The sequence below is a fragment of the Micromys minutus genome (genome assembly GCF_963924665.1).
Source record: "Micromys minutus genome assembly, chromosome: 32".
NCBI lineage: Eukaryota > Metazoa > Chordata > Mammalia > Rodentia > Muridae > Micromys > Micromys minutus.
The window spans coordinates 23,156,274-23,179,384 of NC_137967.1; the positions used below are offsets into that span (position 1 = coordinate 23,156,274).

The 23,111-nt window shown below is 43.1% G+C and overlaps 2 protein-coding genes across 2 annotated transcripts in view; both read right to left on the reverse strand.

Annotated features, from left to right (window-relative positions):
* Positions 1–6,272: 6,272 nt before the first annotated feature.
* LOC308413384 (vacuolar ATPase assembly integral membrane protein Vma21-like) lies at positions 6,273–6,551 on the reverse strand (the record flags this gene model as incomplete). Its single annotated transcript, XM_080908334.1, has 1 exon — positions 6,273–6,551. One exon carries the CDS (start codon positions 6,549–6,551, stop codon positions 6,273–6,275), a length of 279 nt encoding a protein of 92 aa, XP_080764460.1.
* Positions 6,552–12,040: 5,489 nt separating this feature from the next.
* LIG1 (DNA ligase 1) overlaps positions 12,041–23,111 on the reverse strand; it is a 32,651-nt gene continuing 21,580 nt past the window's right edge. The window contains exons 17-28 of the mRNA XM_080908165.1: positions 22,444–22,529; positions 21,725–21,840; positions 21,348–21,443; positions 19,638–19,748; positions 19,055–19,126; positions 17,127–17,271; positions 16,888–16,970; positions 15,550–15,702; positions 14,696–14,749; positions 13,907–14,050; positions 12,325–12,417; positions 12,041–12,229 (exon numbers count right to left, since the gene is read on the reverse strand). Of these exons, the coding sequence (XP_080764291.1) occupies positions 12,149–12,229; positions 12,325–12,417; positions 13,907–14,050; positions 14,696–14,749; positions 15,550–15,702; positions 16,888–16,970; positions 17,127–17,271; positions 19,055–19,126; positions 19,638–19,748; positions 21,348–21,443; positions 21,725–21,840; positions 22,444–22,529 (1,234 nt within the window). The 3' untranslated portion in view covers positions 12,041–12,148. The remainder of the gene's footprint in view (positions 12,230–12,324; positions 12,418–13,906; positions 14,051–14,695; positions 14,750–15,549; positions 15,703–16,887; positions 16,971–17,126; positions 17,272–19,054; positions 19,127–19,637; positions 19,749–21,347; positions 21,444–21,724; positions 21,841–22,443; positions 22,530–23,111) is intronic.

The window sequence follows — 23,111 nt, forward strand, 5'->3', positions numbered from 1 at the left end:
GGAGGGGCAGAGTGCTCTCTATTTGTTATCTGTATTGCAAGCTGGCACCCTTTGGGTGTGGTAAAGAACTAACTAGAAACTGAGTCCAAAGGGAACTAACTGGAAATCCTGTTCCTGGGATTAAAGTCAAGCTTACATTAAAAATAGGTAGAAGGATAAACACTCAAGTCACAGCTGTTTTTAAAGTTGAAATGTTTATATTCTATTGTCTCAAAGAGCACAGTGTCCCCCACTTCTACCCCTGATCTTTCTGAGTTTTTCCAAAACACTGTTATATATGTACTTAGGTTTTATAAAAGCTTTCAACGCCCCCCAGCTTTTCTACACTAAAAACACAAATATGATGTCATATATGTCAGTCACACTTGCCATGCAGAACTGAGGCCATAATTCCCATTAATTTTGTCCTTTTAAACATGACAGAGAAACTGCACCTACGAAACCTCAATGTAATGGTTTTCTGAACAAAGCTTTCATAATAAAAACTCTAGTTGACATGAAAATGTAGATGGGGAAATCTCATATGGCCCTATCTCTGGATTAACTCTAGGCAATTAATGGCTACGAAGAGAGAGTCAGTCTTCTCAAAGGATACACTAAATCAGCCCTATGCACATGTACACACAAGCATCTGCTCTCATCAGCTTCTACATGAAGATTCTGACTCTGACTGAGCTAGGGTCCAATCTATGACTATAGTAGAGATATAGGTCTCTGGACTACATCCTTTCCTCTTTGGTCTTCCTAATGCCTTGCTCCTCACTGCCGTTCACTTGGAAGTACTGTCACCATCTGCCCTTTTCCTCCTTTCTTCCTTCTTTCTCCAATCTTCGTACTGTAGTCAGCAGAACCCTGAGAAAAAAGGGAGGCCAGAGACCAAATGCTGGACCCAGAGATAAACCACCAAGCCCCGGCCTGCTATGGTTTCCATACAAAATGTCACCACAGGCACATGTATTTCAACATTTGGTCCCCAGTTGATGCCACTGTTTTAAGAGACTGAAACTTTTAGGTAACAGGACCTAGCTGGAGGATGTAGGACCACCAGTGGGCCTTCCACCTTACAGGCCAGCATCCCTGTTATTCTAGCTCTGTGTTCATGGGGTAATTAACAAAGTGCACAGTCAATCCCAGCCCTCTATGATGAGGTCCCAGCACCAAGCCTTGCCTACCATGATGGGTTTATATCCTTAAACAATGGGTCACAGCTACGTGAAATTCAGTCTTTGAGCTCAGATCCCTCACCTTGACAGTAGGTAAATAACTGTGATGTTCAAATGGCAAATGTGGAGCCTGTCCCAGGACTCACTTGCACACTAAACTTGCCTCTGACCCCATTGCTCCAATCTCTCCTGTTCACTTCCTCCTCTGTATTCTCCTCCTCTCCTTAGCCAAACACACTGCACCTACATAGGTGAGTTGTAATATCTTCTGTTAATCATTGTTTATTTCTCAGGAAAAATATAATTTTCACTTAACTTGTCAGGGTCAAGGGCCATTACCTGCAGACAAAGATTTTAATACATCAATTACTGCAGTAAAAAAACTTGTCATGGTTTTAAAGATCATTGCCTACAGACTGGGTATTCTATTACTTCCTGCTAATTTCTCCAGAAAATACTTATCTAGCCAAGGTCTTGAGGTTATTTGTAAACTGCAAACAATAACATATCTCATGGTGTATTTATACTATAAATAAAATCACTAACATCCTACCTTACACTCAGTAAGCAACATCTTTGTGTAAATCATTAATTTTATCAGTTATTATCAGGTGGTAGTAAAAGTCAAACAGAATAAGGAATTAATATGAACTTTTCCTTTTATGCTTTTGGTTTGGTTTGGTTTGGTTGTTGCTGTTGTTGTTGTTGTTGCTGCTGCTGTTATGGTTTTGTTGTTGTTTTGTTTTGGTTTTTTGAGACAGGGTTTTTCTGTGTAGTCCGGACTGTCCTGGAACTCTACTGTAGACCAGATCAGGCTGGCTTCAAACTCAGGTCCATCTGTTTTTCTCTCCCAAATACTGGGGATTAAAGTCATGCACCACAACCACATGGCCTCTCTCCTATTTTTAAAGAATCTACATTTTCTCAATCTTCAATGTTTTTCTCATGTCCTTCCAAAATTAACATGTGCAAACATCAAATGTATCCAACATATACATGTATATTAATATACATACATATATACTACACAGACAGATGTACACACATACACATTACATATATACAGTATAGGCACATACTATATACACATTTACTCACTACATATACAGCATACACACACACCATACAGTATATATGCACACCATAAATATGCATATACATATTACACACATACACATACTATAAATATAATGCACATTTACATATATACTACATACATACCATATACACATGTACACACATAGGTATACAATGATATATATATATTTGTATATTTACTACATTAATGAACATATAACCCATCTACTCTATATATTTATATATATGTATATGTCTATACAGATATACTAGGCTAGACATTTACAGGTATATAAAATCTACACATCTATATACAATATATACCACTACATGCACTGTATCTGTATATAGTGATATGTGTACATATACACACAAAACATATATACTACATATTTAACTATATGCAATACATATCACATATGCACATATTGTGTCAGGTGATGTGCCAGTATACATTTACCAACTATCATTCTGTAGTGTGAAGACATTACCTAACTTGACTTCTTGGGATACATACATACTGTGAGTCCGAGTTTGATAACAGAGACTCTGACTTGCAGCACCTCGTAGTTCCTGTGGTAAACCACAGGTGATCTCAAGCTACTATCATAAGGAATGAAGAATTGGGAAGAGGGCTAGTCAAAAAAAAAAAAAAAAAAAAAAAAACAAAAAACAAAACAAAACAAACAAACAAACAAACAAAAAAACAAAAACCAGCAGGATCAAGTAGAGAAACGGGGGGTGGGGGGAGTGGGGAGAGGGTAGTGTTGGGACAGGAAGGAGCAACAAAAAGTTTGTATAGAAATGTGACAATGAAACATACTTCTTTCAATGCCGAATTTAAAAATTAATTTTTTAAAAGGTAAACAGCTTTGTTTTTAATAGCTGAGTAGTATTCCACTGTGTAAATAAATCACATTTTCTGTTTCCATTCTTCGGTTAAGGGACATCTGGGCTACTTCCAGCTTCTAGCTATTACAAACACGGTAGTGGTATGGTAGAACATCTTTTAGGTATATGCCCAGGACTGGTATAGATGGGTCTTCAGGTAGAACTATTTACAATTTTCTGAAGAACCTCCAGATTGATTTCCAGAGTGGCTGATTGGAACTAAAAAAATATCATCCTAAGGGCAATGGTAGGTATGTGGGGAAGACAGGAGAGAAGCCCAGAGGGCCAGGAGAATGAACAGAAAATTACAGTATGAGTGGTGGGGGAGGCGGGGACCTCTAGAAAATCCTAGACAAACAGGTATAGGAGAGGCTCCCAGAACACAATGGGGATGACCTTAGCTGAAATGCCCAACGGTGGGAAGATGGAACCTAAAGAGACCACCTCCAGCAGGTAGACATGGACCCCATTTGAGACATAGGGCCACCCACCCATCTTCAAAATTCTTAACCCAGAGTTGTTCTTGTCTAAATAAAATGCAGAGACAATAATAGAGTAGAGGCTGAATAAAAGGCCATCCAGAGACTGGCTCACTTGGGATCCATCCCATGTGTAGGCCCCAATCCCTGACACTATTCCTGATGCTATGTTATGCTTTCAGACAAAAGCCTAGGATGGCTGTCCTCTGACGGGCTCTACCAGCAGCTGAGACAAATACAGATACTTACAGCCAATCACTGGACTGAGCCTGGGGACCCCTGTGGAAGAGTTAGGGGGAGGACCGAAGGTGCTAAAGGGGATTTCAACCCCATAGGAAGACTAACAGTATCAACAAACCAGATTCCTCAGAGCTCCAGAGGCTAAGCCACCAACCAAAGAACAAACATGGACTGGTCTGCGACCTCTACTACATATATAGCAGAGGACTGCCTTGTCTGACCTCAGTGCAAAAGGATGTGCTTAATCCTGTAGAAAATTGATGCCTCAGAGAAGGGGGATGCTAGAGGGGTGAGGTGGGAGTGGATGCATTTGTGGTGGAACACTCAGAAGCAAAAGGTAAGGGGGTGAAGAACTCATGGAGGGGAGACCAGAAAGGGGAGCAACATTTGAAATGTAAATAAATTTTTCAAAAAGGTAAACAGCTCTTGAGAATCAATGAGATCAGGTTTTAGCCCAACCCCTATGATAACAGGGGGGGGGGGGGGGTAGAGAAAGAGAGACAATCTATTAGGGTTTTTAAAATTTTTTTATCCTAAGGCAAGAGAAAGTAGAGGGGCTGGGGTTAAGAAAAACAAAGGACTATAGAATTCTAGACAATTCTTCAGTAATCCAGAATAGAGTGGGAAACATGGTGTCTAGTCATATACAGATTTGATAATCACAAAATCTGAATGAGCCTGACAACTACCAGTTACACATTTTTGGGAGGCAAGGGGGGCACCATGTACCATGAAAATAGAGGAAAAAGAATAAAGGCATCCCAGGAAAGTCAGTCTTATATTGATAGTTTCAAGCAAGCATTCCTCAAGTGATTAACCAGAGTTGCTGGCTAAGGGCATGGTCAGGACTCCAAAAGAAAAACGCAAAGGTGTTACCACAGCCAAGATCTCAGAGACTGAAAACCAGCATTCTGTACAGTCATTAAGAGCAAGTAACAACACAAGTGAAGCAAAGGAGTTGATCTAGGTTCTCCATCAGATCATCACCATTCACTCTTCTCTCCACCCCAACTAAAGGTATCAACAATGCCATGCCCACCCTGTAACAGTGATGGAATGGGGCTAACAACTGTTCCACTGCCAATCCTAAAAAAGTATGTCTTTGAGTACATCTTATACAGTATACGCTTTGTAAGACAATAGGCAATTATCACGCATCTGAAAAACTGCCAACAACTCTTTGTTGAAGGTAACAAGATCTGAATTTAAAACAAGGTTTTAGTGTCTATGTAACCAGCATTAAGAAACATCATTCAAAGCTGTACAGGAGTTGTAAAGTAAACTACTGATAATCTGCAGGTAGTAACATTATTTGTATATGTATTTTCCAGTATTTTACAGAATATATTATGCTGTTTAATCAGAAATAATAATAATATTTGGGGGACAGTATTCTTATACATATACACAGTACCAAGTGGTTTGTCTGACCATAGACTGAAGGTGCCAAGGAAACTGGGCTTTCTTCCCCAAGGCAGGGTTGTTCTCATCAAAAAAGACTTTAAGGATTATTTTAGGATGTAGCTTATACTCAGGATGTAATTTAGTTATCATAAAAGAAGATTAACAGACCAAAAAATCTTCATAAGAATTGTGATGTTTCAAGATTGTATGCTCTCAGTGGGTGAATGCTAAATATTTTGGCATGCTAAAACGTATCAGAGTATCTATTTTAAACTAGGTCAACACATTAAACAGGATTCCGATAAAACTTTGCAACTGAAACCTAATTTCAAAGCAAACTGAGGACATGATGTTAGTGTGCTATTCGTAATGCTGGCAGTCAGCCTAGTTCTCTGTCCTTTTGCATGAGTAGTGTGATTTCAGTGACTTTCCCCATAAAACAATGGAATGTGAGAGTGACCTTTCCTCACTGACCAAAAAGTCAGATTAACAAAAATGACTACAATGTAAGTAACTTTTAAGAAAAGTAGAATCTGAAACCCAAGGACCTGGTATTTTTCCAGCCAAGTCCTTCACTAAAAAATAAATAAATAAATAAATAAATAAATAAATAAATAAATAAATAAATAAATAAATAAATTTAGATTTGCTTCACTAAGTATTTCTTAATATACCCAAAAAAAATAACATTGAAAAGCAAGTATAAGCCAAATCACTATCAGTTTTGTTACTGTAAGATAGGTAAATTCTTCCTAGGATAAGAGCTAAGTCATTTAACATATACATCTGTACCTTTCCAACGTTTCCAAATTTTCATTTGCAAATGGAGATTCAAAGTTCAAAGTAACCATATTATTGGGTGGGTCAAAATTTAGCCAAATTCGACTGACTCTTTAACTTTATTCAAACAAATGTATTTATTATCAATACCCCAGAATTATTTAACATATTCAAAAAATAAATTTCATGCTATCAAAAGATGATGTTCACTTTAATCCTGTTTGCCTTCACGCCATTGTCATGAGCCTTCATTCCAGGCCACATAGACAAACAGTGCCAGAACCACATGAACAGCAACAACAGCAACAATTGCAGCATAAAAATAGCTGTCTCTACTGGACATTCCAAGGGCACCTTCAAATATGTAAGATTTGGTTGTAAAATACAACCCGATAGGAACTGTGATCATTAAAGCTGTGAAGAACAGGAGTGTCTTCAGGGTTGCAGCTAAAGAGTTTTCATTTCTGAACTCTGGAGGCTGCAGCGCATTCAGCGCTGCTTTATCAAGACGCTCCATGGTGTGGCCAGGGGGGCAGCAGCGGGTGATAGGTAGTTAGCGGGGCTCAGCGGCTGCTAGCAGGGGGTGAGTACATCTTATGTATTAACAAAATTCTCATGACCCTCAGTGGTTACTTTTAGAACCATAAAACGTGGTTCTTTTTTGTCCCCATTTTACAGAGAAAGAAAGACACAGAGAGTAAATGACTTGTCACACAGAACACTGCTACCTACTTCACATTCAATACTGTCTATCATTCAGCAACTGATATTTCATATTCATGTCTCCTTCAGGCAATGATCAACTTGTATGTAAGAAAACTAGGTTTTCAGTGAGATCATAAGACTTATCACAACCCTCCACAGGCAAGCAACACAGCTATGTTTCAGGAGAGTCAAGAGTTCCTGCTCACCTATACTGGTAAACACAGAATGGAGCAGCACAGAACCCCTGCGGGTTGCAGCAACCTGATTTTTGACAAAGATGCCAAATGCATACACTAGAGAAAATGTCTCGTCAATAAGCAGTATTAGAATAACTGGGTATTCACATGCAAAAGAATAAAGCTGGATCTCTATCTCTCACCTTCTACAAAGGTCTGTTCTAAATGGATCCGACATCTTTGTAAGAAAAGTGAGGCAGAGAAGAGTCAGACTCCATCTCAACAGGCAGAGACTGCCTTAAGGGAACAGCAAGAGGTGGGGGTGGGGGGCAGCCTTTCCACAGGATGAAGATCGAGCACTTTTACTAAAAGACGTGTGTGTCTGTGGTGTGTGTGTGTGTGTGGAAAAACACAAAGGTAGCTATTGACATTTTTGTGGTTTGACTGGGAGTAGAGTGTATTGTTTTCAGTTCCTAGACACTGTTTCTGCAAATGGAGCTGAAAGTCAGGCTTGGGCTAAGTAATTCTTTATAGGTTGGTGTTATCACCCAATGCACCCTAACTCAATTCCTCATGATATGAAGAATTACCCAACAATTTTAAGACCTGAAGCTCCTGTTAGAGAAAAAAAAAAATTAGGGTAAATTACGGTAATCATTTTAAGATACAAGAAGTTTGAGAAGACACAGGGTTTTCTGAGGACTGCACATACTCAGGAAATAATGCTGGGAATTAACAAATGAGATTGCAAACTCTCAAAACTGTGAGTGGAAAGACACCCTGCAGAATTAGAGAAAATCTTTGCTAACTACATCTCAGATGGAAAATGAACATCTACAATATATAAAAAACTCAAGAAACCAAACCCAATCAATAAAATGGGCAAATGAAATGAATAGTTCTCAAAAGAGGAAGTATAAATAGCCAAGTAATTTTTAAAAAATTATCACTAGCCATTGAGTAAATGTAAATTAAAACTATATTGAGAGTCTACCTTACTCCAGTCAAATGGCAGCAGTCATTAGGAAAACAAGTCAACGGTGAGAAGTCAAACCAAAATGAACCATTATATAAGTTTGGTAGGAATGTAAATTAGTCCAGGCACTATAGGAATCGGTGTGGAATTTCCTTAATTAAAAAAAAAAAAAAAAAAAAAAAGAACTAAAAACAGATCTACCCAAAGACCCAGCTATACCTAACTCCTGGAAACTGCTGAAGGGTTCTACAGAAACTTGCAAATCAGTGTCCACTGTAATCTTAACAGCTGTAGTCACAATGGCCAAATTATGGAACCCTCCCAGGTGTCCACTAATAGAGGAATAGATAAAGAAAATGTGATCTGTGTGCACAAAGAACTTTTATTCAGCCATAAAGAATATGTCATTTGCAGAATAAAGGCTAAAACTATTATGAGATGAATTCTCAGGTCCAGAAAGGTAAATATCCCATTTGTGGTTCCTAGGTTTTATATAGAGAAGGAGAAAGAAAAGAGAAGCAACTGAAGGGGGAATGAGAGGAAGAAGGTTAAAGTATATCATACAAGAAAATGAAAAACGTTATGGTTTTTCAGAACTGTGCTCAATGATAAAGTGTCAGCAAGATGGCTCTGTGAGTAAAGGAGCTTGTTGTTAAGCCTGACTGCCCAGGTTCATTCCCTTGGACCCAAATGGTCCAAGAACTTGAGAACTAACTCCCTCAAGATGGCCTCCGACTTCATCTATGCTGTAGCATACATACAAATGAATGAATATAGTGAAAATGAAATTTCTGCTCTCCAGTAGGAATAAAAAAACTAAACTCAGGCCAGAACATTTAAGTGCTGCTTTCAAAGAATTGCTTTAAAAGCTGCCCCAACTCAACTAGTGTTGACCTAGCAACAGTGACTTTCTAAAAGCTAGATCATGGCAGAGTACAATGCTGCACACTTGTCAACACTAGGTATCTGAGGACAGCATGGGCTACTCAGCAAGCCCAACTAAGCAAAACAAAACCAGACAATGGGTCTTGTCAGCAGGCACACACCATTCATACTATGGGGAACCCATTTCTGCCTGACTCCAGCCAGGTTTTGAAAACACAGGTTGGAGGTATGGCAGCAACAAGAATAAAGACACTATCCACCAGCTACTATTCATGCAAGTAACCCCACTAGCTCAAGCCATCTTTATCTATACAAGTTCTAAAGCATTTAAGCATGAGTAGTTTCCATTTGTTTCCTTTTAATCACTTTCCATAAATCATAATACTTACTCATTTTAGTTTCTCTTCCCTACTCCCTTGTCACTGAACTTTACCCATATCTAAGCATTAACCATTATCTCTTATCTAAGCATGAATTTTATATTGCAAACCAAAACGATTATATCTCCCCAGTCACATCCTATTCATAGTGTACCCAGGCTAGCAGGCACAAGCCCTAAGGCTAAATTTTATTAAGGGCATGCTGTTATATTTCTGGAGTCAGCAGAGAGTACACTATACCTAGAATATTTTCCAGATGTAAATCTAAATGGTTTACATACCACTTTTATATTAGTAGATTTTTAAAATATGATCCTGTTTGGTTTTGTTTTTTTTTTTAAATACATTCCCAGAATGGTTATGATTGATGCCTGATTCTTAACTGCTGGAATCAAGTTCAAGTTTCTTTTCTTCCTTGCAGTTTCTACTTTCACTTTTACTTCCAAGGAAACTGGGAGATTTAGAATCCTTTGTTATATTTTTTGGTACCTTTACCACCCTTCAATTTTTACTTATGTGTTCCCTTAATGCCACTTCTTAAGAAACCACCTCCTAAGTCCATAAAATGTAGTAACCTCTTCTCTAGAACAGCTAAGTAAACCAGAATCATTAACCTTAGAGACTTTCTTCAGCTTAGTCAGTGATTGTAGAGACAGCTAAGTGTAGTAGGGAGAACCGGTTTTTCTGTTCCAAAGAGGGAAGAAAAGCAATAAACCACAAAGAAGTCTTAATTCCCTTATAGAAGCTTTAGAAGACTTAACAGACTCTTCCCAGAAAGAGGCTTCTGTTCCTAGTAAGCTCAATTGCAATCATAAGTGACAAAGGAAAACTAAAGATTACCTTAAAAGTAAACACAGCCAACACCTGAGGGCCTGAGACATAAAGATCTCAGTAACATTTCCACCAGTCCTTGCCAAGTGGGCTGGAATCTCCAAAGGCCCTGTCCTGAGGAGCTCCATATGCAAAACAGTTATAGCACAACTTTTCACATTTCCATATTTTGTTGATCCCTAAACCTACAAGCATCTGACTGACCATTAATCCCTAACCTCTTGGCTTCCCCTAACCCAAATGAGATCATTGCTATGTTCATGGTTCCATTCTAGAGCTGGGTGTTCCCTTGATGAACAGCCTCCTCTGGTTGCATATCATGGTTCTTCTTCCAGGTTCTGTCTGCTAAGGCAGACTAAGTCTGTCTTCTGGTAATTAAGTCTAGAAGGCAAGCTTAATCTCTGCTGTCTGCCAGCCCTTCGGCAGGACTTAGCTTGCTTGGAAGAAAACTGGTTAGAGATCAATCACCACACACCCTTTAAATTGTCAAGAACTAGGTGCTCCTGGCAGCAACCTGAGCAGTGCCTCGATTTTGTTGCCAAGATGGCAATAAACTTGCAGGTGTGATGGTGGGCAGTGTGCCCAGAACAACTGTCTCTTCATAACAAGCCATAAGAGACAGTGAGGAACAAGCTCCAGATAAAGGAATGGCACTGGGAAGCACATACTACTCCCAATGACTAGCTTTGTTACTCCTTAGCCTCTTTGGTAGCTGGCAAGCTCACTTTTATCATTAGTGAGCTGAGGAGTGGGTCCATGGAGAATGTAACAAATTTCAGCTACCCATAGAGAGGCCTCTTCATCTCACAGTACATGAGCAGTCTGGAGGGTTTGAGGGCACAGGCCAATTCATCTCAGGTAAACAAGGCTTTCTAGAAGATTCTCCCTGTCATCTTAGGAGCCTATCACATCTGCTGAAGTTCCGAAACTTGTCTGCATCTTCTTCAACCTCAGGTGACCTTCATGGGACCAGAGTGGCTAGGGCTATCTGTACCCCCTGTGAACACTGAAGCACACAAATAAAGGGACAGGACACTGGGGTTAGACTAGCAGTAATGCCTACTCTCAGGTCATGTGCCAAAGGAGGCTAGCACTCAGCTAGTACTTCTGAGAACCTGACATACACCAGACATTGTGTCAGGGGCACAACCATAAGCAAAGCAGCTGCTGTCACTTCCTCATCTTGTGGAATGATGACTGAAATGATACTCTAATGATTGAGGTGATGTCTGGTGACAAGACAGTAGATGGCACAAATGGAACCACACACCTGGGAACTGTGTCACTGTCTCCCAAGAGCATGGAGACTGGAGAGCATTTTTGGCACCTCTGGTCAGTTGGTGGCGGAGAAATATTAATTTTTTCAGGACACCTTAAAGCTGATCATAGGCAAGAAACTGGCTTCTGTGCTGCGCCCTGTAAGAGCTAGAATTAAGCACATTTGCATCTGAAGTTCAGAGCAAAAAAAGCTTAGGATTGAAGCCCAGGAAGGTACATTTACATTTGAAATGTAGTTCTGGACAGGGCAGACTCAGAGGATATAGGCAGTGGCAGCCTCTTTGATCATCATTTGTCCCTGATCTCCAAAGACAGTTAGTTACAGGATCCTAGATTAACTTGCTGGTTCCTTATCTCAAAACTGAAGCTATCTTTCTGCATGTAATTAAAGAGTTTTACAAGAGGACTAATAAACAAGGCCACCATGAGGCTTAGGCCTCAAGTCAGGACAAAGTCATGTTGCAGCTTTAACTAACCATGTCTCCTTTTTCTTTCAATCCTTGCTCTAGCTCTGGGGAAACCTGTTCGTTTACCAAGCTGTCCTTGGACAGGAGACTTTATTAGAAAGATGAGGGAGTGACTGCCAGCAAAGCTACTGGACTGTAGAACTAAGTGCTGATGCTACTGGCAAGGGCACTGGCAGTTTCTGTGTCTTCATCTGCATCTGCAAAAGAGAGCTAACAGTGTCCACATCAGAGCAACACCACAGACCTCAATATAGACCTCTTCACCAAGTAGACATCTGATAGTTATTTATTGAATAAAATGAAGCATCCCAGGTCCAGGATCTCACCCCTGTGACCTCCCACACATCAGTCAACACCATAGCCCAATAGTACCCATCTTCTTTCAACCTCCACCCCAGGCCCAGAAGACCAGGAGGTTAATAATCTTCAGTGTCGGAGTCCAAGTCTGAGCTTTGCTGGTTCTGAATCTGACTCTGCTTCCGGTACAAAGAGGCCACCTGAGGAGAGTGGGGGTAGGAGGAATCAGCAGCTCCCCAGTTAGTCCCATTTCTAGAGCTCCTAACCAGAATCAACCCTCTACCCAGGGCCTCACCTGGTCACTGGTAGTGGCTTGCTCTGGTTGCTTGTCTTTACGGACACGAATGAACCGAGGGAAACGAAGAGAGATCCCTTTCTCTTTGTCCACCTGTGGGAAAGAGTAGTTGTAGGGAAAGGGGCTCTGCTGGACTGTAAGTGCAGTAAGCTGACAAGTGACTACAGTCTCTATCTGGACTCTTCTTTCCTGACCTGGGCCTTAGCTCAATGGGGCTGAGCAATGGGCCATGAGGGTTAAAGAAGGTGTCAGCAAGTTTGAAAATCTTAGTACCTGATGCACTGTAATACTCAGAAAACATAAGCTCCTATACTTATGTTGTTAGCATCCTGATAACCATGAGTGCTGAAAAGCAGTCAGGGATTTAATTTCAGTTAGCAGCTTTCTGAGCTAAGAAGCAGTTAGTTAGCATAGCTCTCTATGAAGCTATCTCTTTCTCGCCTATGAACACAGGTGCAAAGACTGGCATTTCTGTGAGGATTACATGGGTAATACAGCAGTTATTAAACTATGGGTAAGTCATAGTAAGGTAGGACAAAGGTGGCTCTTTACACTTGGTGCCAAGGGCCCTGGCTCTCTACTGTAAAAAGTTAATGAAATATACCAAGCCTGGTAGAACTTGCTTGCAATCCTAGGTGCTTAGGACGACGAGGCAAAAGAATCTCAAGTTCAAGGCCTGTGTGGGTTAATGAGAACTTCTCTCTAAATAAACAAAGATACACAAAACAAAAACCCAGGAGAAAATAGAGGGGTATGATAAAGCAATAACACCTCAGTGAAGGGACTTGGCTCGAGGTACAGCCACTGCCTAGAATCTACCAATGATGTGCTGAGGGCACAGCTTAATGGGAGAGTACCTGCTCCCCCAGTGAGAAGCTAGGAGTGTAGCTCAGTGGTAGAGCCCCTGCCTAGATTCCCCCAGTGAGGATTAAGGGCATGGCTCAGTGGTAGAGCCCCTACCTAGAATGAGGGGTTGAGGACATAGCTCAGTGGTACAGCATCTGCCTAGAATCCCACAGTGAGGGGTTCTAATAGCCAAGCAGTTAACTTAAGCACTAAGAAAACCATAAAAAACAACAACAGCAAAAACCTAGGAGGTTCACTTTGCAAACTGCAAGTCTGCTTCTACTCAGAAAGTACGTAGCAACCAAGCTTCACAACAAGAAGGTCAAAGAAAGAGCCCTTTAAGTTGACTTGCACTGTCTCCTGTGTGCTGCCCAATGACTGTTAGAGCCACCAAGTCTGTATCACTGATCTGTTCTGACATATGGACATTAGCCATGGAATTGCAAAACTTGGTACCATGACAACTAATTCTGTGTGACTTCAGTCATGAAGGAAACACTGGTGAGATATGCTGAACTTTCTTATAAGTCTGAGTTCTCAAGTTACTTTGGAGAAGGTGAGATGCTACCAAAGGGATTAATGTCACTGTCTTCTTTTATAGCTGAGAATGATATCTGACACCCAAATATATTTAAAGGTTTTTGATTAGTATACAGGAACAGCACATCCCAAGCTCTCTTCCCATCACCTCTACCTTCCTTCCCTCCAATAGTCCTTCCCAGACACCAGCACTCACCAGGCCCCGTGCAGCAGGGTAGATGGGGGACAGGGAGAGATCAGCACACTTCACCTCCCACACAACATTTGGGTCTAGCCAGTGGTCTGGGGCCACTGCCCCATCAATCCTCACATAGGGGCGTGGGGTAGACAATACAAGGGCCTGCAGGAAGCAGAGAAAATGAAGTTTAAATTTGGAGTTTAAATGGAGTAAAAATGGAGAAAATTTGAGTTTAAATCTCAAAGCAAGGACCAAGGCTTAGGGAGATGGAAATTAGGAATGAGAGAAGGGGAGAAAAAAAAAAAAATGGAGCAGTCCTTAAAGTCAAAAAGCTAAACAAGAAATATCAAAGGGAAATGGGAAAAGAAAGGAGACACAATGGGACTGAGAGGATTACTAAAAATAGAGGCAGAAGCCAGAGAGACAGAGATATAAGACAAAGACACAACACACAAGGGGAGGAGTTTTTGAGGGAGGGAGGCACAAGCTTGGGGGAACACCAGAGACATATCCAAAACTGGGACACAGATGGGTCAGACCTGAAGATACTAACACACATGGCAGAGCTTCACACCATAAAATGTCTGAGCCCACTAATAAAAATCATCCTTTTCTAGAGGCCCATGGCACTCAGGGAACCCAATGGCCACATGTGTGCTGGGCTGGGACATGTAGTCCCTTGGACAGCATCACCAGGAAGTAGCTAGTAGATCTGGGACTTGAATCTGGATGTTCTGGGATCCCATGAAGCCAGAGCCCTGCACAGAGTAAGTGTGGTGAGAAGCACTGGGCAGTCACAGGGCCCACCTGCAGGCTCTGGTGATGTTCCTCCAGCTCCTCATCGCTGAATCCCGTTCCCAGCTGCAGGAGAAAATGGCAGATTAGAAGCTCGTCTGGCCAGCTGGTCCAGCACTAACACTGTTCTTGCCACCTGAGATGAAGTAAGGTGATACTACTGAGCTACCAGCCACAGTCCCTGCCCTGAAAGGCTATACTTTTCATCCACTGTCTTTTGTTTTATAAAGAACAATCCACACTCCTCTGCTGACTTCCTCCAATATCTAGGCATGATCTCATCACTAAGCCATATCTTCAGCTCCTTACCAGGGGATTCTAGGCAGGGGCTCTACCACTGAGCCACAGACCCAGCCCTTCCCTGGGGGATTCTAGGCAACAGCTGTACTACTGAGCTACATTCCTAGTTTCATACCGAGGATGGCACTGGCCTTTGACTCCATACCTCCCAGGTGCCTGGGATCACAAGCTAGAACCACCACTTACCACTCCTACTCTTAACATTACCAAGGCAATGCTAAAATGTAATAGTAATAGTCTGTGCTGGCAGCTACCTATAACTACTTATGTAAGTTTCTAACTAGACAGGTGCTGTCTGTATTAGTAGCCTTATTATTTCTTGCCTTCTACCATAACACTAGTGCTTTTAAAACTCCATTCTGGATAAATATTGTAAAATGGCAACAAACTAGTGCCTAAAAATATGAGAAATTACAAGCCACTCGATCACATGGGTAAACATGTAAAATGTCACTCATTTATCAATCAACAGAGTTGACTGAACCTGTACATGCATAGTGACAGGTACAGCCCAGATTAGAACTACATCCCTCCCAATTCTATGACCAATACCCAGGCCCCAGGACCTTGCATATGGCCTGCAGCTCTTCACTCTCCTCATCGTAGGCAGCCAACAGGAAGCCCCCATACCGGCCAGCCCGCTTTCCCCGGCCCAGGTAGGCACCAATCACCACAAGGTCCAGAGTATCGCCCACACCGTCAAGGTAATCCTTCTTCAGCTGGAGGAGATAAGTAAAGAATGAGAGGGGCAGAAGGGCAGATGGGAACTTGCTACTTGACGCTTGTGCTTGAGGAAGAGAAGCAAGGTTCATGGGAAGCTGTAGGTAAAAGTGCTTTTCAGCTTGAAGCAAAGCAAATGAGCTGGAGGTTTGTGAGGGGAATCATCTTTTATCTTCCCAGGCTGAGTTAGAATCTGGATCTTCCTGCCTCACCCCCAGAGACGACATGCCAGTTTAGGAGTCACCTTGTTTTCCTCTTTGCTTCAGTTCACACACAGTCAATGTCAACTCACTCAACCCATTCCCTCACTTACCTACCCATTCAAGAAACCGTTATGGAGCACCAGCTGAGTGTCATGCCGGTGCTTAAGGTCTTGGGAACAAGACTGAACTATTGCTAAGGCAAGGAAGTTTCTACACAATGACATGATTCTAGACAAGAGAAACAGACCAGAACAAAGAAAAAATATGTATAGCGAGAGTGCCTTGCACAGCTCCCAAGAGCCTTCATCTGTCATTTAGTACCAGAAAACGTTCCCCTACTCTCCACATTTTTGCCCAATCCTATACCCTCCGGCTTATTCTCTAAGGAGCAGCCATAGAACCACTGCAAAATGACAACAGTATTGCATGACTTTCACTAAGATCCTGCTGGCTCCCTGCAACCTTCAGAAAAGAACCCAGTTTCATCTCACAAGGCCCAAGATGCTACAGTTTTACAACCTGCTCTGTAATACGGAGCCTATCCCCCCTCGGGGCCATTGCACCTGCGGCTCTGCTGCCCACCTACTCTACCCTCTTCACACAACCCACCCCTTCCTGCTGTCCACTGCTGGGCCCAGATGTCACTTCCAGAGAACGCCTCTGAACTACCCAGGATCCTCTCAAGACCGTCCCTAACCAAGTTGACTCTTTCCATAAGTTCTACAGAGGCAGGTCACCCTGGACACAGTCCAGAAGCCTCTTCTTTGTACACTTCATGCAACAAGGACACAAGGACAGATGACATGAAGACCAGGTTTGGCTTCCTCACCATGATATCCCTAAGGCTTAGGCTAGGCCATTAACCATACTCTACTAAGGAAGGACATCTGACTGGGATAGTATCAGTGGGATTCCACACTCAGTTAGGGAGTGCACAGTGGGGATAGACATCTGCACTGGGAAGGCCAGAGGCCAGATCACCTTGAGCCAGTTGTGTGACCTCTTGGCAATCTCATAGGTGGCATCAACATCCAGGGTCTTCACCATCAGGCCCTCACAGGAGTCTGTAGGAAACATGGAAGCCTGACTAAGGAAACAGCGGTTCACAAGACATAAGCTGACAGGATTCCATGCAAATCTCAGGGTTTGGGAGAAGGGAACGTGGTCAGCACAGATACAGCAAACCTCAAACCCTGGGAGAGAAGAGCAGTTACACTCACCCTTCACTGACTGCTCTAAGAACTCCGCAATCTGCTCAGTATCCTTGGTGTCCAAGGAGGTGGCGAAGACAAACTCACCCTCTGTCTCCACAAAGTTCTCCCGGAGCAGCTGCCTGCGCCGAGACAGGGGCTGCCGAGCCAGGGACTATAAAGACAGTAGACAACACTGCACAAGTCTAGATCTTGACAGCATACATAAGGGTCACACATAACAGAACAACCTGGGGAAGAAGGAACCAAAGCCAGCAGGACTGCTGTGTCAGAGCTACGACTACAGCTGAAGGGATCGGGAAAAGGCAGATCCACTAGCATGCTGAACCATTTTCCTGGGGACAGATAAACACTTTGTGGAGTTATAAGTTAATTTTTACTTAGTATTACTTTATCACAGTATGTAGGTATGGGTATGCCATGGCATGCATATGGACGTCAGATAATAATTCTGTAGGGTTGGTTCTTTCCATCCATACTATATATCCAAGAGGATCTTCCCTATGCTAATGAAGGACTAGGAATCACCTTCTAAGTGAGAAACACATAGTCAATGCAATGGTCCCTCAATATCTATGGAAGCCCTGCTTCAGACACCAAAGTTTGTACATACTAACATCCTTTATAAACAATGGTGCAGTAAGTTAGGCAGGAGTGGTGCCTGCTTGCTAACTAAGGCAAGATCACACACACACATAAGAAACTTTATACACACAGACAAGACAGATGTAACATGAATGAGATGTCATCTACCCATAGGAAGGCTAGCCTCTGCTCACCTTGTGTCCCTAAGGTAAACTCATCCATCCAGTAGAAAACAATCTGCTCTGTGGCTTGGTTAGCCAGGACCATTACAGACTGTCAGTTCTCTTGATGGCCCAGTAATAGATTCAGATCTGGACCAGTACAAAGATTTGACTGGCACTGGCCAGACAGAAGACATCAAGAGAGAAGCAGAAAGAGGAGGCAAGAAACTAGATCTCACCACTCAGACCAATGTCATAAGCACACAGAATGATTTCTCACCAGGCTGAGGTGAGAATAATTTCTGGTACCTCAAGTGACCATTTTCAGACTTTTCAGTCTCAAGACTCTTAGTAGTCTTTTTCTTTCTTTCCTTCCTTCCTTCCTTCCTTCCTTCCTTCCTTCCTTCCTTCCTTCCTTCTTTCCTTCCTTCCTTCTTTCCTTCCTTAATGAAGATACTAGAGACTAGAGTTATTTCTGAGAAATCGGGTCTCATAAATACCAGGCACAAACTCCTGAGCTCCATCCCATTACTGGGGGATTTGAGGCAGGGTCTCTACCACTGAGCCACACCCCCAGCTTATTAAATTGTACTTGAGGACTCTGTTTAAAGAGCTTCTATTTAGGGGAAAGGAAGGGGAAAGACATACTTTTTGATATTTGTGATATAGAAATTCGAAATTTAAAGAACATTTCATTAAAATTGGTGCACCCAATATACCCAAATAATATTTACATTTCCCTTTTTTGTGTTCTGCAAATGAAGCTTGGGAACTTGAGAGCCAGCCAGACAGGCAGTCTACTCCTGTGCTACACCTACATAGCTCCAAACAGCACGTTTCATAAAACACATCTCTATTTAAAAAGGAATAATGAGAAAGGGGCTCCAGCTGAATGACACTGTACAGACTCTTTTGTTCAAGAGAACAGAAGCTGACTTTTCCATAGTTTCTGCAGTCATGGGGAGAAAAACCAACTTCATACAGATGTGACAGGAAGAAAAAGCAAATAAAAGTAAAACCACAAAAGGAGTCCTCAAAAGCACCCTGCAAGGGAGTCTGGGGAGGTCTCTGGCCTTCGGAGCCAACACTTCAGAGAACCACTGCCTGAGCTCAATGCTAGGGCAGAATCAGAAATGGAAGCCTGAGAGACAGCTCCAAGCTCACTTCAACCTGCCAGAGAGTAGAACTCACCTCTCCATTGAGGTAAATGAGGTCAAAAGCGTACAGACACACCTGCACCTGTATTTCCGATGCGTCAACGTCCTAGTTGGGACAGAATAGAAGAGCAGGCATGAGGGGAGGGGAGGTGGCATTTTGTGCCCTATCTCATCACACTTCAGGCTGACCCCTACCATTCCTCACTCCGGCCCCAAGCTAAGGTCACACTGCCTAGGAGGCAGCAATGCTGCAGGCATAAGCCCAAAATGAGGATGGATCCTGGGAAATCCTGACTCCATTCTCCTTCACACGATTTGCTTTTCTACCCTCCCTTGTAGCTAATGATGATAAAATGCCACAATTCTAGCCAACTAAATATAAACTAAGGTACAAGTTATGTGACTTCCTCAATAGGGCTTCCACAGTGAAATGACAGATACAGGAAAAGGACCCTTCTATCTTCCCTGACTGGGACGCTGGGATAAGAATGTGATGGCTCAGACAATGGTGGCCACTTTACCAACGCTAAGAGAGCTACATTCAAATTCATTCTGCTCCTTAGAGAACCAAGTAGTCCTCAGAGAACTAAGAGGAAAAAAACAAAGTGTGGGACTACCTTGCGTTTTCGTGTGGTGAGCACTTGGAATGGCTGGATCTGCTTCTTTTCCCGGTCCCAGGCCACAGCCTCAGTGTCCAGAATAAAAGATGTGACTGAGGGGTGTTTAATCTACAAAAGGAAGAGGTCAAAAGACAGAAGCAGGCCAATGAATTTCTTCACCCTCCCACTCCTCTCACAAAGCACAGCAGTCAGAAAAAGGTAAATTCTTCCTGAGTCCTCACCAAGGTACCCTAGCTTTCCTGATGACTTGCCATTTGGTACCACAGACCAGACACAGCAGCAGCAAGAGAAACTTGACTCTTCTCTTAACCACAGTCAACTTCCTGTGAACCCAGTACTTCCACTCTGAGGTCTGTGACTAAGCCAAATGGTCTCCACCTCAACCACCCCAACTGCTGTTCTTCCATCCTGCACTGACCCAGACTGCAATAGTCTCTGGTTAGCAGCCAACATAGTTGTCACAAACCCTGATTATTACTGCTGTATTTAATCCTCTCTCCTTGACTGGTCCCCTCAGCCTCTCTTCACTTTCTGTGTCTCTGAGGAACAGATGTCTCACAACACTGGGCCTTTGCATTGTTTGGTTTGCCTTCCTCCTTTTCCTGTGGTCTGCCTTCCTTGAAAAGCCTTCTTTACCCAGGTACAATGCCAGGAACCACCTTTCACACTGCATCTCAGAGCTAGCTGTTTGGTTTAAGAGTTCTGCTTTCTTAATACAGAAAGTCCTATTTCAAACTCCTTTTCCCTCACTCAGTGCTAGAGACTGAACATAGGGTCTTGGGTAGCACAAGCCAGGCTACTACCACTGAGCAACACTACCAATCCCTCACTAGTGTTTTCAAGGCTCTATCATTGGTGCACTCAAGACAAGTGCACTACTACTGAGCCACACCTCCAGGTTCTCGTTGTTAAGACTCTATCTAGACTAGTGTTCTAACCACTGAGCAGTATCTCAGTCACAGACACTGGACCTTTTCCTCAGAGTCCATACTGCCCATCTCCAATGAAGGCAGCAAGCCCTGGCTATGGTTCCATAGGCCATGGCACACAGCAGATGCCTAATCAACACCTGCTGAATAAGAACGGGCACAGAAGACAACATGCTGCATAAGGCCACTTCTGGGATACAGCAAAAGTAAGATGTGCTCAGTGGTTAAGAGCAATGTTCTTGCAGAGGATCCGAGTTCAATTCTTAATATCCACAGGATACAGAAAAACCCCTGGTCTAAGGCCCAGCCCTGCTCTGCCTCTGAGCTACGTATAAAGTTCCAGCTGCTCACAGGACAATGCCCTTGAGGTCCTCTCTCAGCCTCACCACTAGACAGACTCCAGCCTGACACAGGATTCTACTAAAGGGATTCATAGGAACCTCTATTAGACAGTATTCACAAGCTGAAGCTAGTAGGGGTAGTGGGCTGGGTGGGACATAAGCCTAAAACCCTTTCTCTGTTTGTTTGTGTCTGCAATGTGGTGGCTATGGGGAGACAAGAATGGGGATGAAAAGCTGGCTAACCAGAGATAGTGGAATGAAAACAGCCTACGCCTACCTCCAGATTGGAGAAATAAGCAACATCTGCTCAGGCCACACTGAAGCCAAGTTTGTTATATGCAGATCTATATTTTCCAGACTCCTCCTAATGAGCCCCACCCCCACAGTACCAGGCTGGTCCAGAGCAGGCTGTACTAGCCCAGCAGGCCGATGCTCACCTTGGGGATGCGGCTGATGATGTCAGGATACTTTCCTGTGTTGTCTTCCTGGTTCCTGCTGAAGATCTTCACTTCTCCACCTTCCAGAACATGTATCTACCGTCACAGGAGAAGGAAGAGGAAGTCAAGCAAGTTCTTCCTATGTGACACCATCTTCAGATCTCACCTTCTCTCATAGGTTGGTTGGGAAGCTCAAAAAGTTGCTACACAGATCTGAGCAAATCACTTCAAGTTTCCTGATACCTGCAACCTGTGTCTTTTATTTTCCTGGTGGTGGTGTTGTTTTAAAAACTTCTATTTAAAGTGGTGTGTGTGACCACTTAGGCCCCGTATACTGAGCACCTTCCTCACACAGGAAGGGCTGTGCTTGCCCATACCTGTGCCCGCTGCCCATCGTATTTGTACTCGCAGGTGAAGTCGACCTCCTCAAAGCGCTTCAAGACCTCACTGACGCCCCGAGTAGGATGGGCCAGCATTGGTTTAAGAGGGACCCCTGGGAGGAAAGCAAGTTAGTGGGGACAAGAGGAAAGGCAACAGATAAGAAATTAGAGGGAGAGGCAAAAGCTACCCATGCACCTCTGGACCTACTACTCACTTTCCTGACATCATATAAGAGAGAGGACCACCCATTCCAGAAGAGAGACTTGTGTCCCCATACCAGCCTCCCTGGAAGCTAGTAAAGGCCACAGAAGTAACAACAGAAGGACAAGTAATATGGTCACATCAGTCATACCCTTCACAAGCAAGATTACCTCCACCGTTGCCCTAATCATATAGGCTTTGGAGTGAAAGGAAGCAGATAGAAGAACAAGACAGAAGAAATCCAGGTCCCTGAATGAACACTGGAGCACAGAAACATGTTGCCACAACTTTGAACATGTTTGCACATGACAAATTCTCTGTGGCCAAGCCACTGTTTTCTGGGCATTTTTTGCTACTGCACCCATGCCCTGCTCAGTTTATAAGGGAGACCTGAGGGGGAAAAGATAAGGGCCTCACCAAAGGGAACAAATACTCAGAAACTGTCTGGGTGTAACTGTTCACACCTACTCCATGGAAGATAGCTGCCCAGCTTTGAGGGCCTACGGAGTGATACCTGGGCTCAGCTTGCAGTGCTCTGGGAGACGTTCCAGGCCATGTTCCAGCAGCACAGGGATAATTCGATCCAGGTCAGGCACCTCACTAGGGATGGGTTGGAGAGAAAAGAGTAAGATGGCAAAGTTTTTTGTTTTCTTCCATGGTGCTGGGAGAAGGAGTAGAACCCAGGCCTTGACATATGAAGAAAATGTTCTGCTGCTGGACTATGCCATACCCACAACCCAGATAGGACAGACCTAGGCAGGCAGTGACAAATTCCAGGCAAGCACTCTTAGCCCCACACTGGTGGATTCTAAGGAAGCAGTCATCTCCTTGATTTTATGAGGCAGGATCTTGCTACATATCCCAAGTTGGCAGAGAACTTGAGGTTCCAAGAGTGTACTGGGATTTCAAGTGTGTACCACCATACCCAGCCCATAAAGGTTCTTTCTACAAACTCCTAACTTGAAAACTCTACTGTCTACATACAAGTGCAAATACAGAGATCCCTCAGACATGCCAGACCTGGGCTCTACTTACCTCTGTGACTATGTCCCCAACTCCTGTCACCAGGTGTTCTACTCTGTCACACATCATGCTGACGGCATCCTCCATTACCCCTTGCTCGTGTCCCAGTGACTGTGTCCCACTCAAAGATACTGCTGACTGATGCAGCTAGTCTGGGAC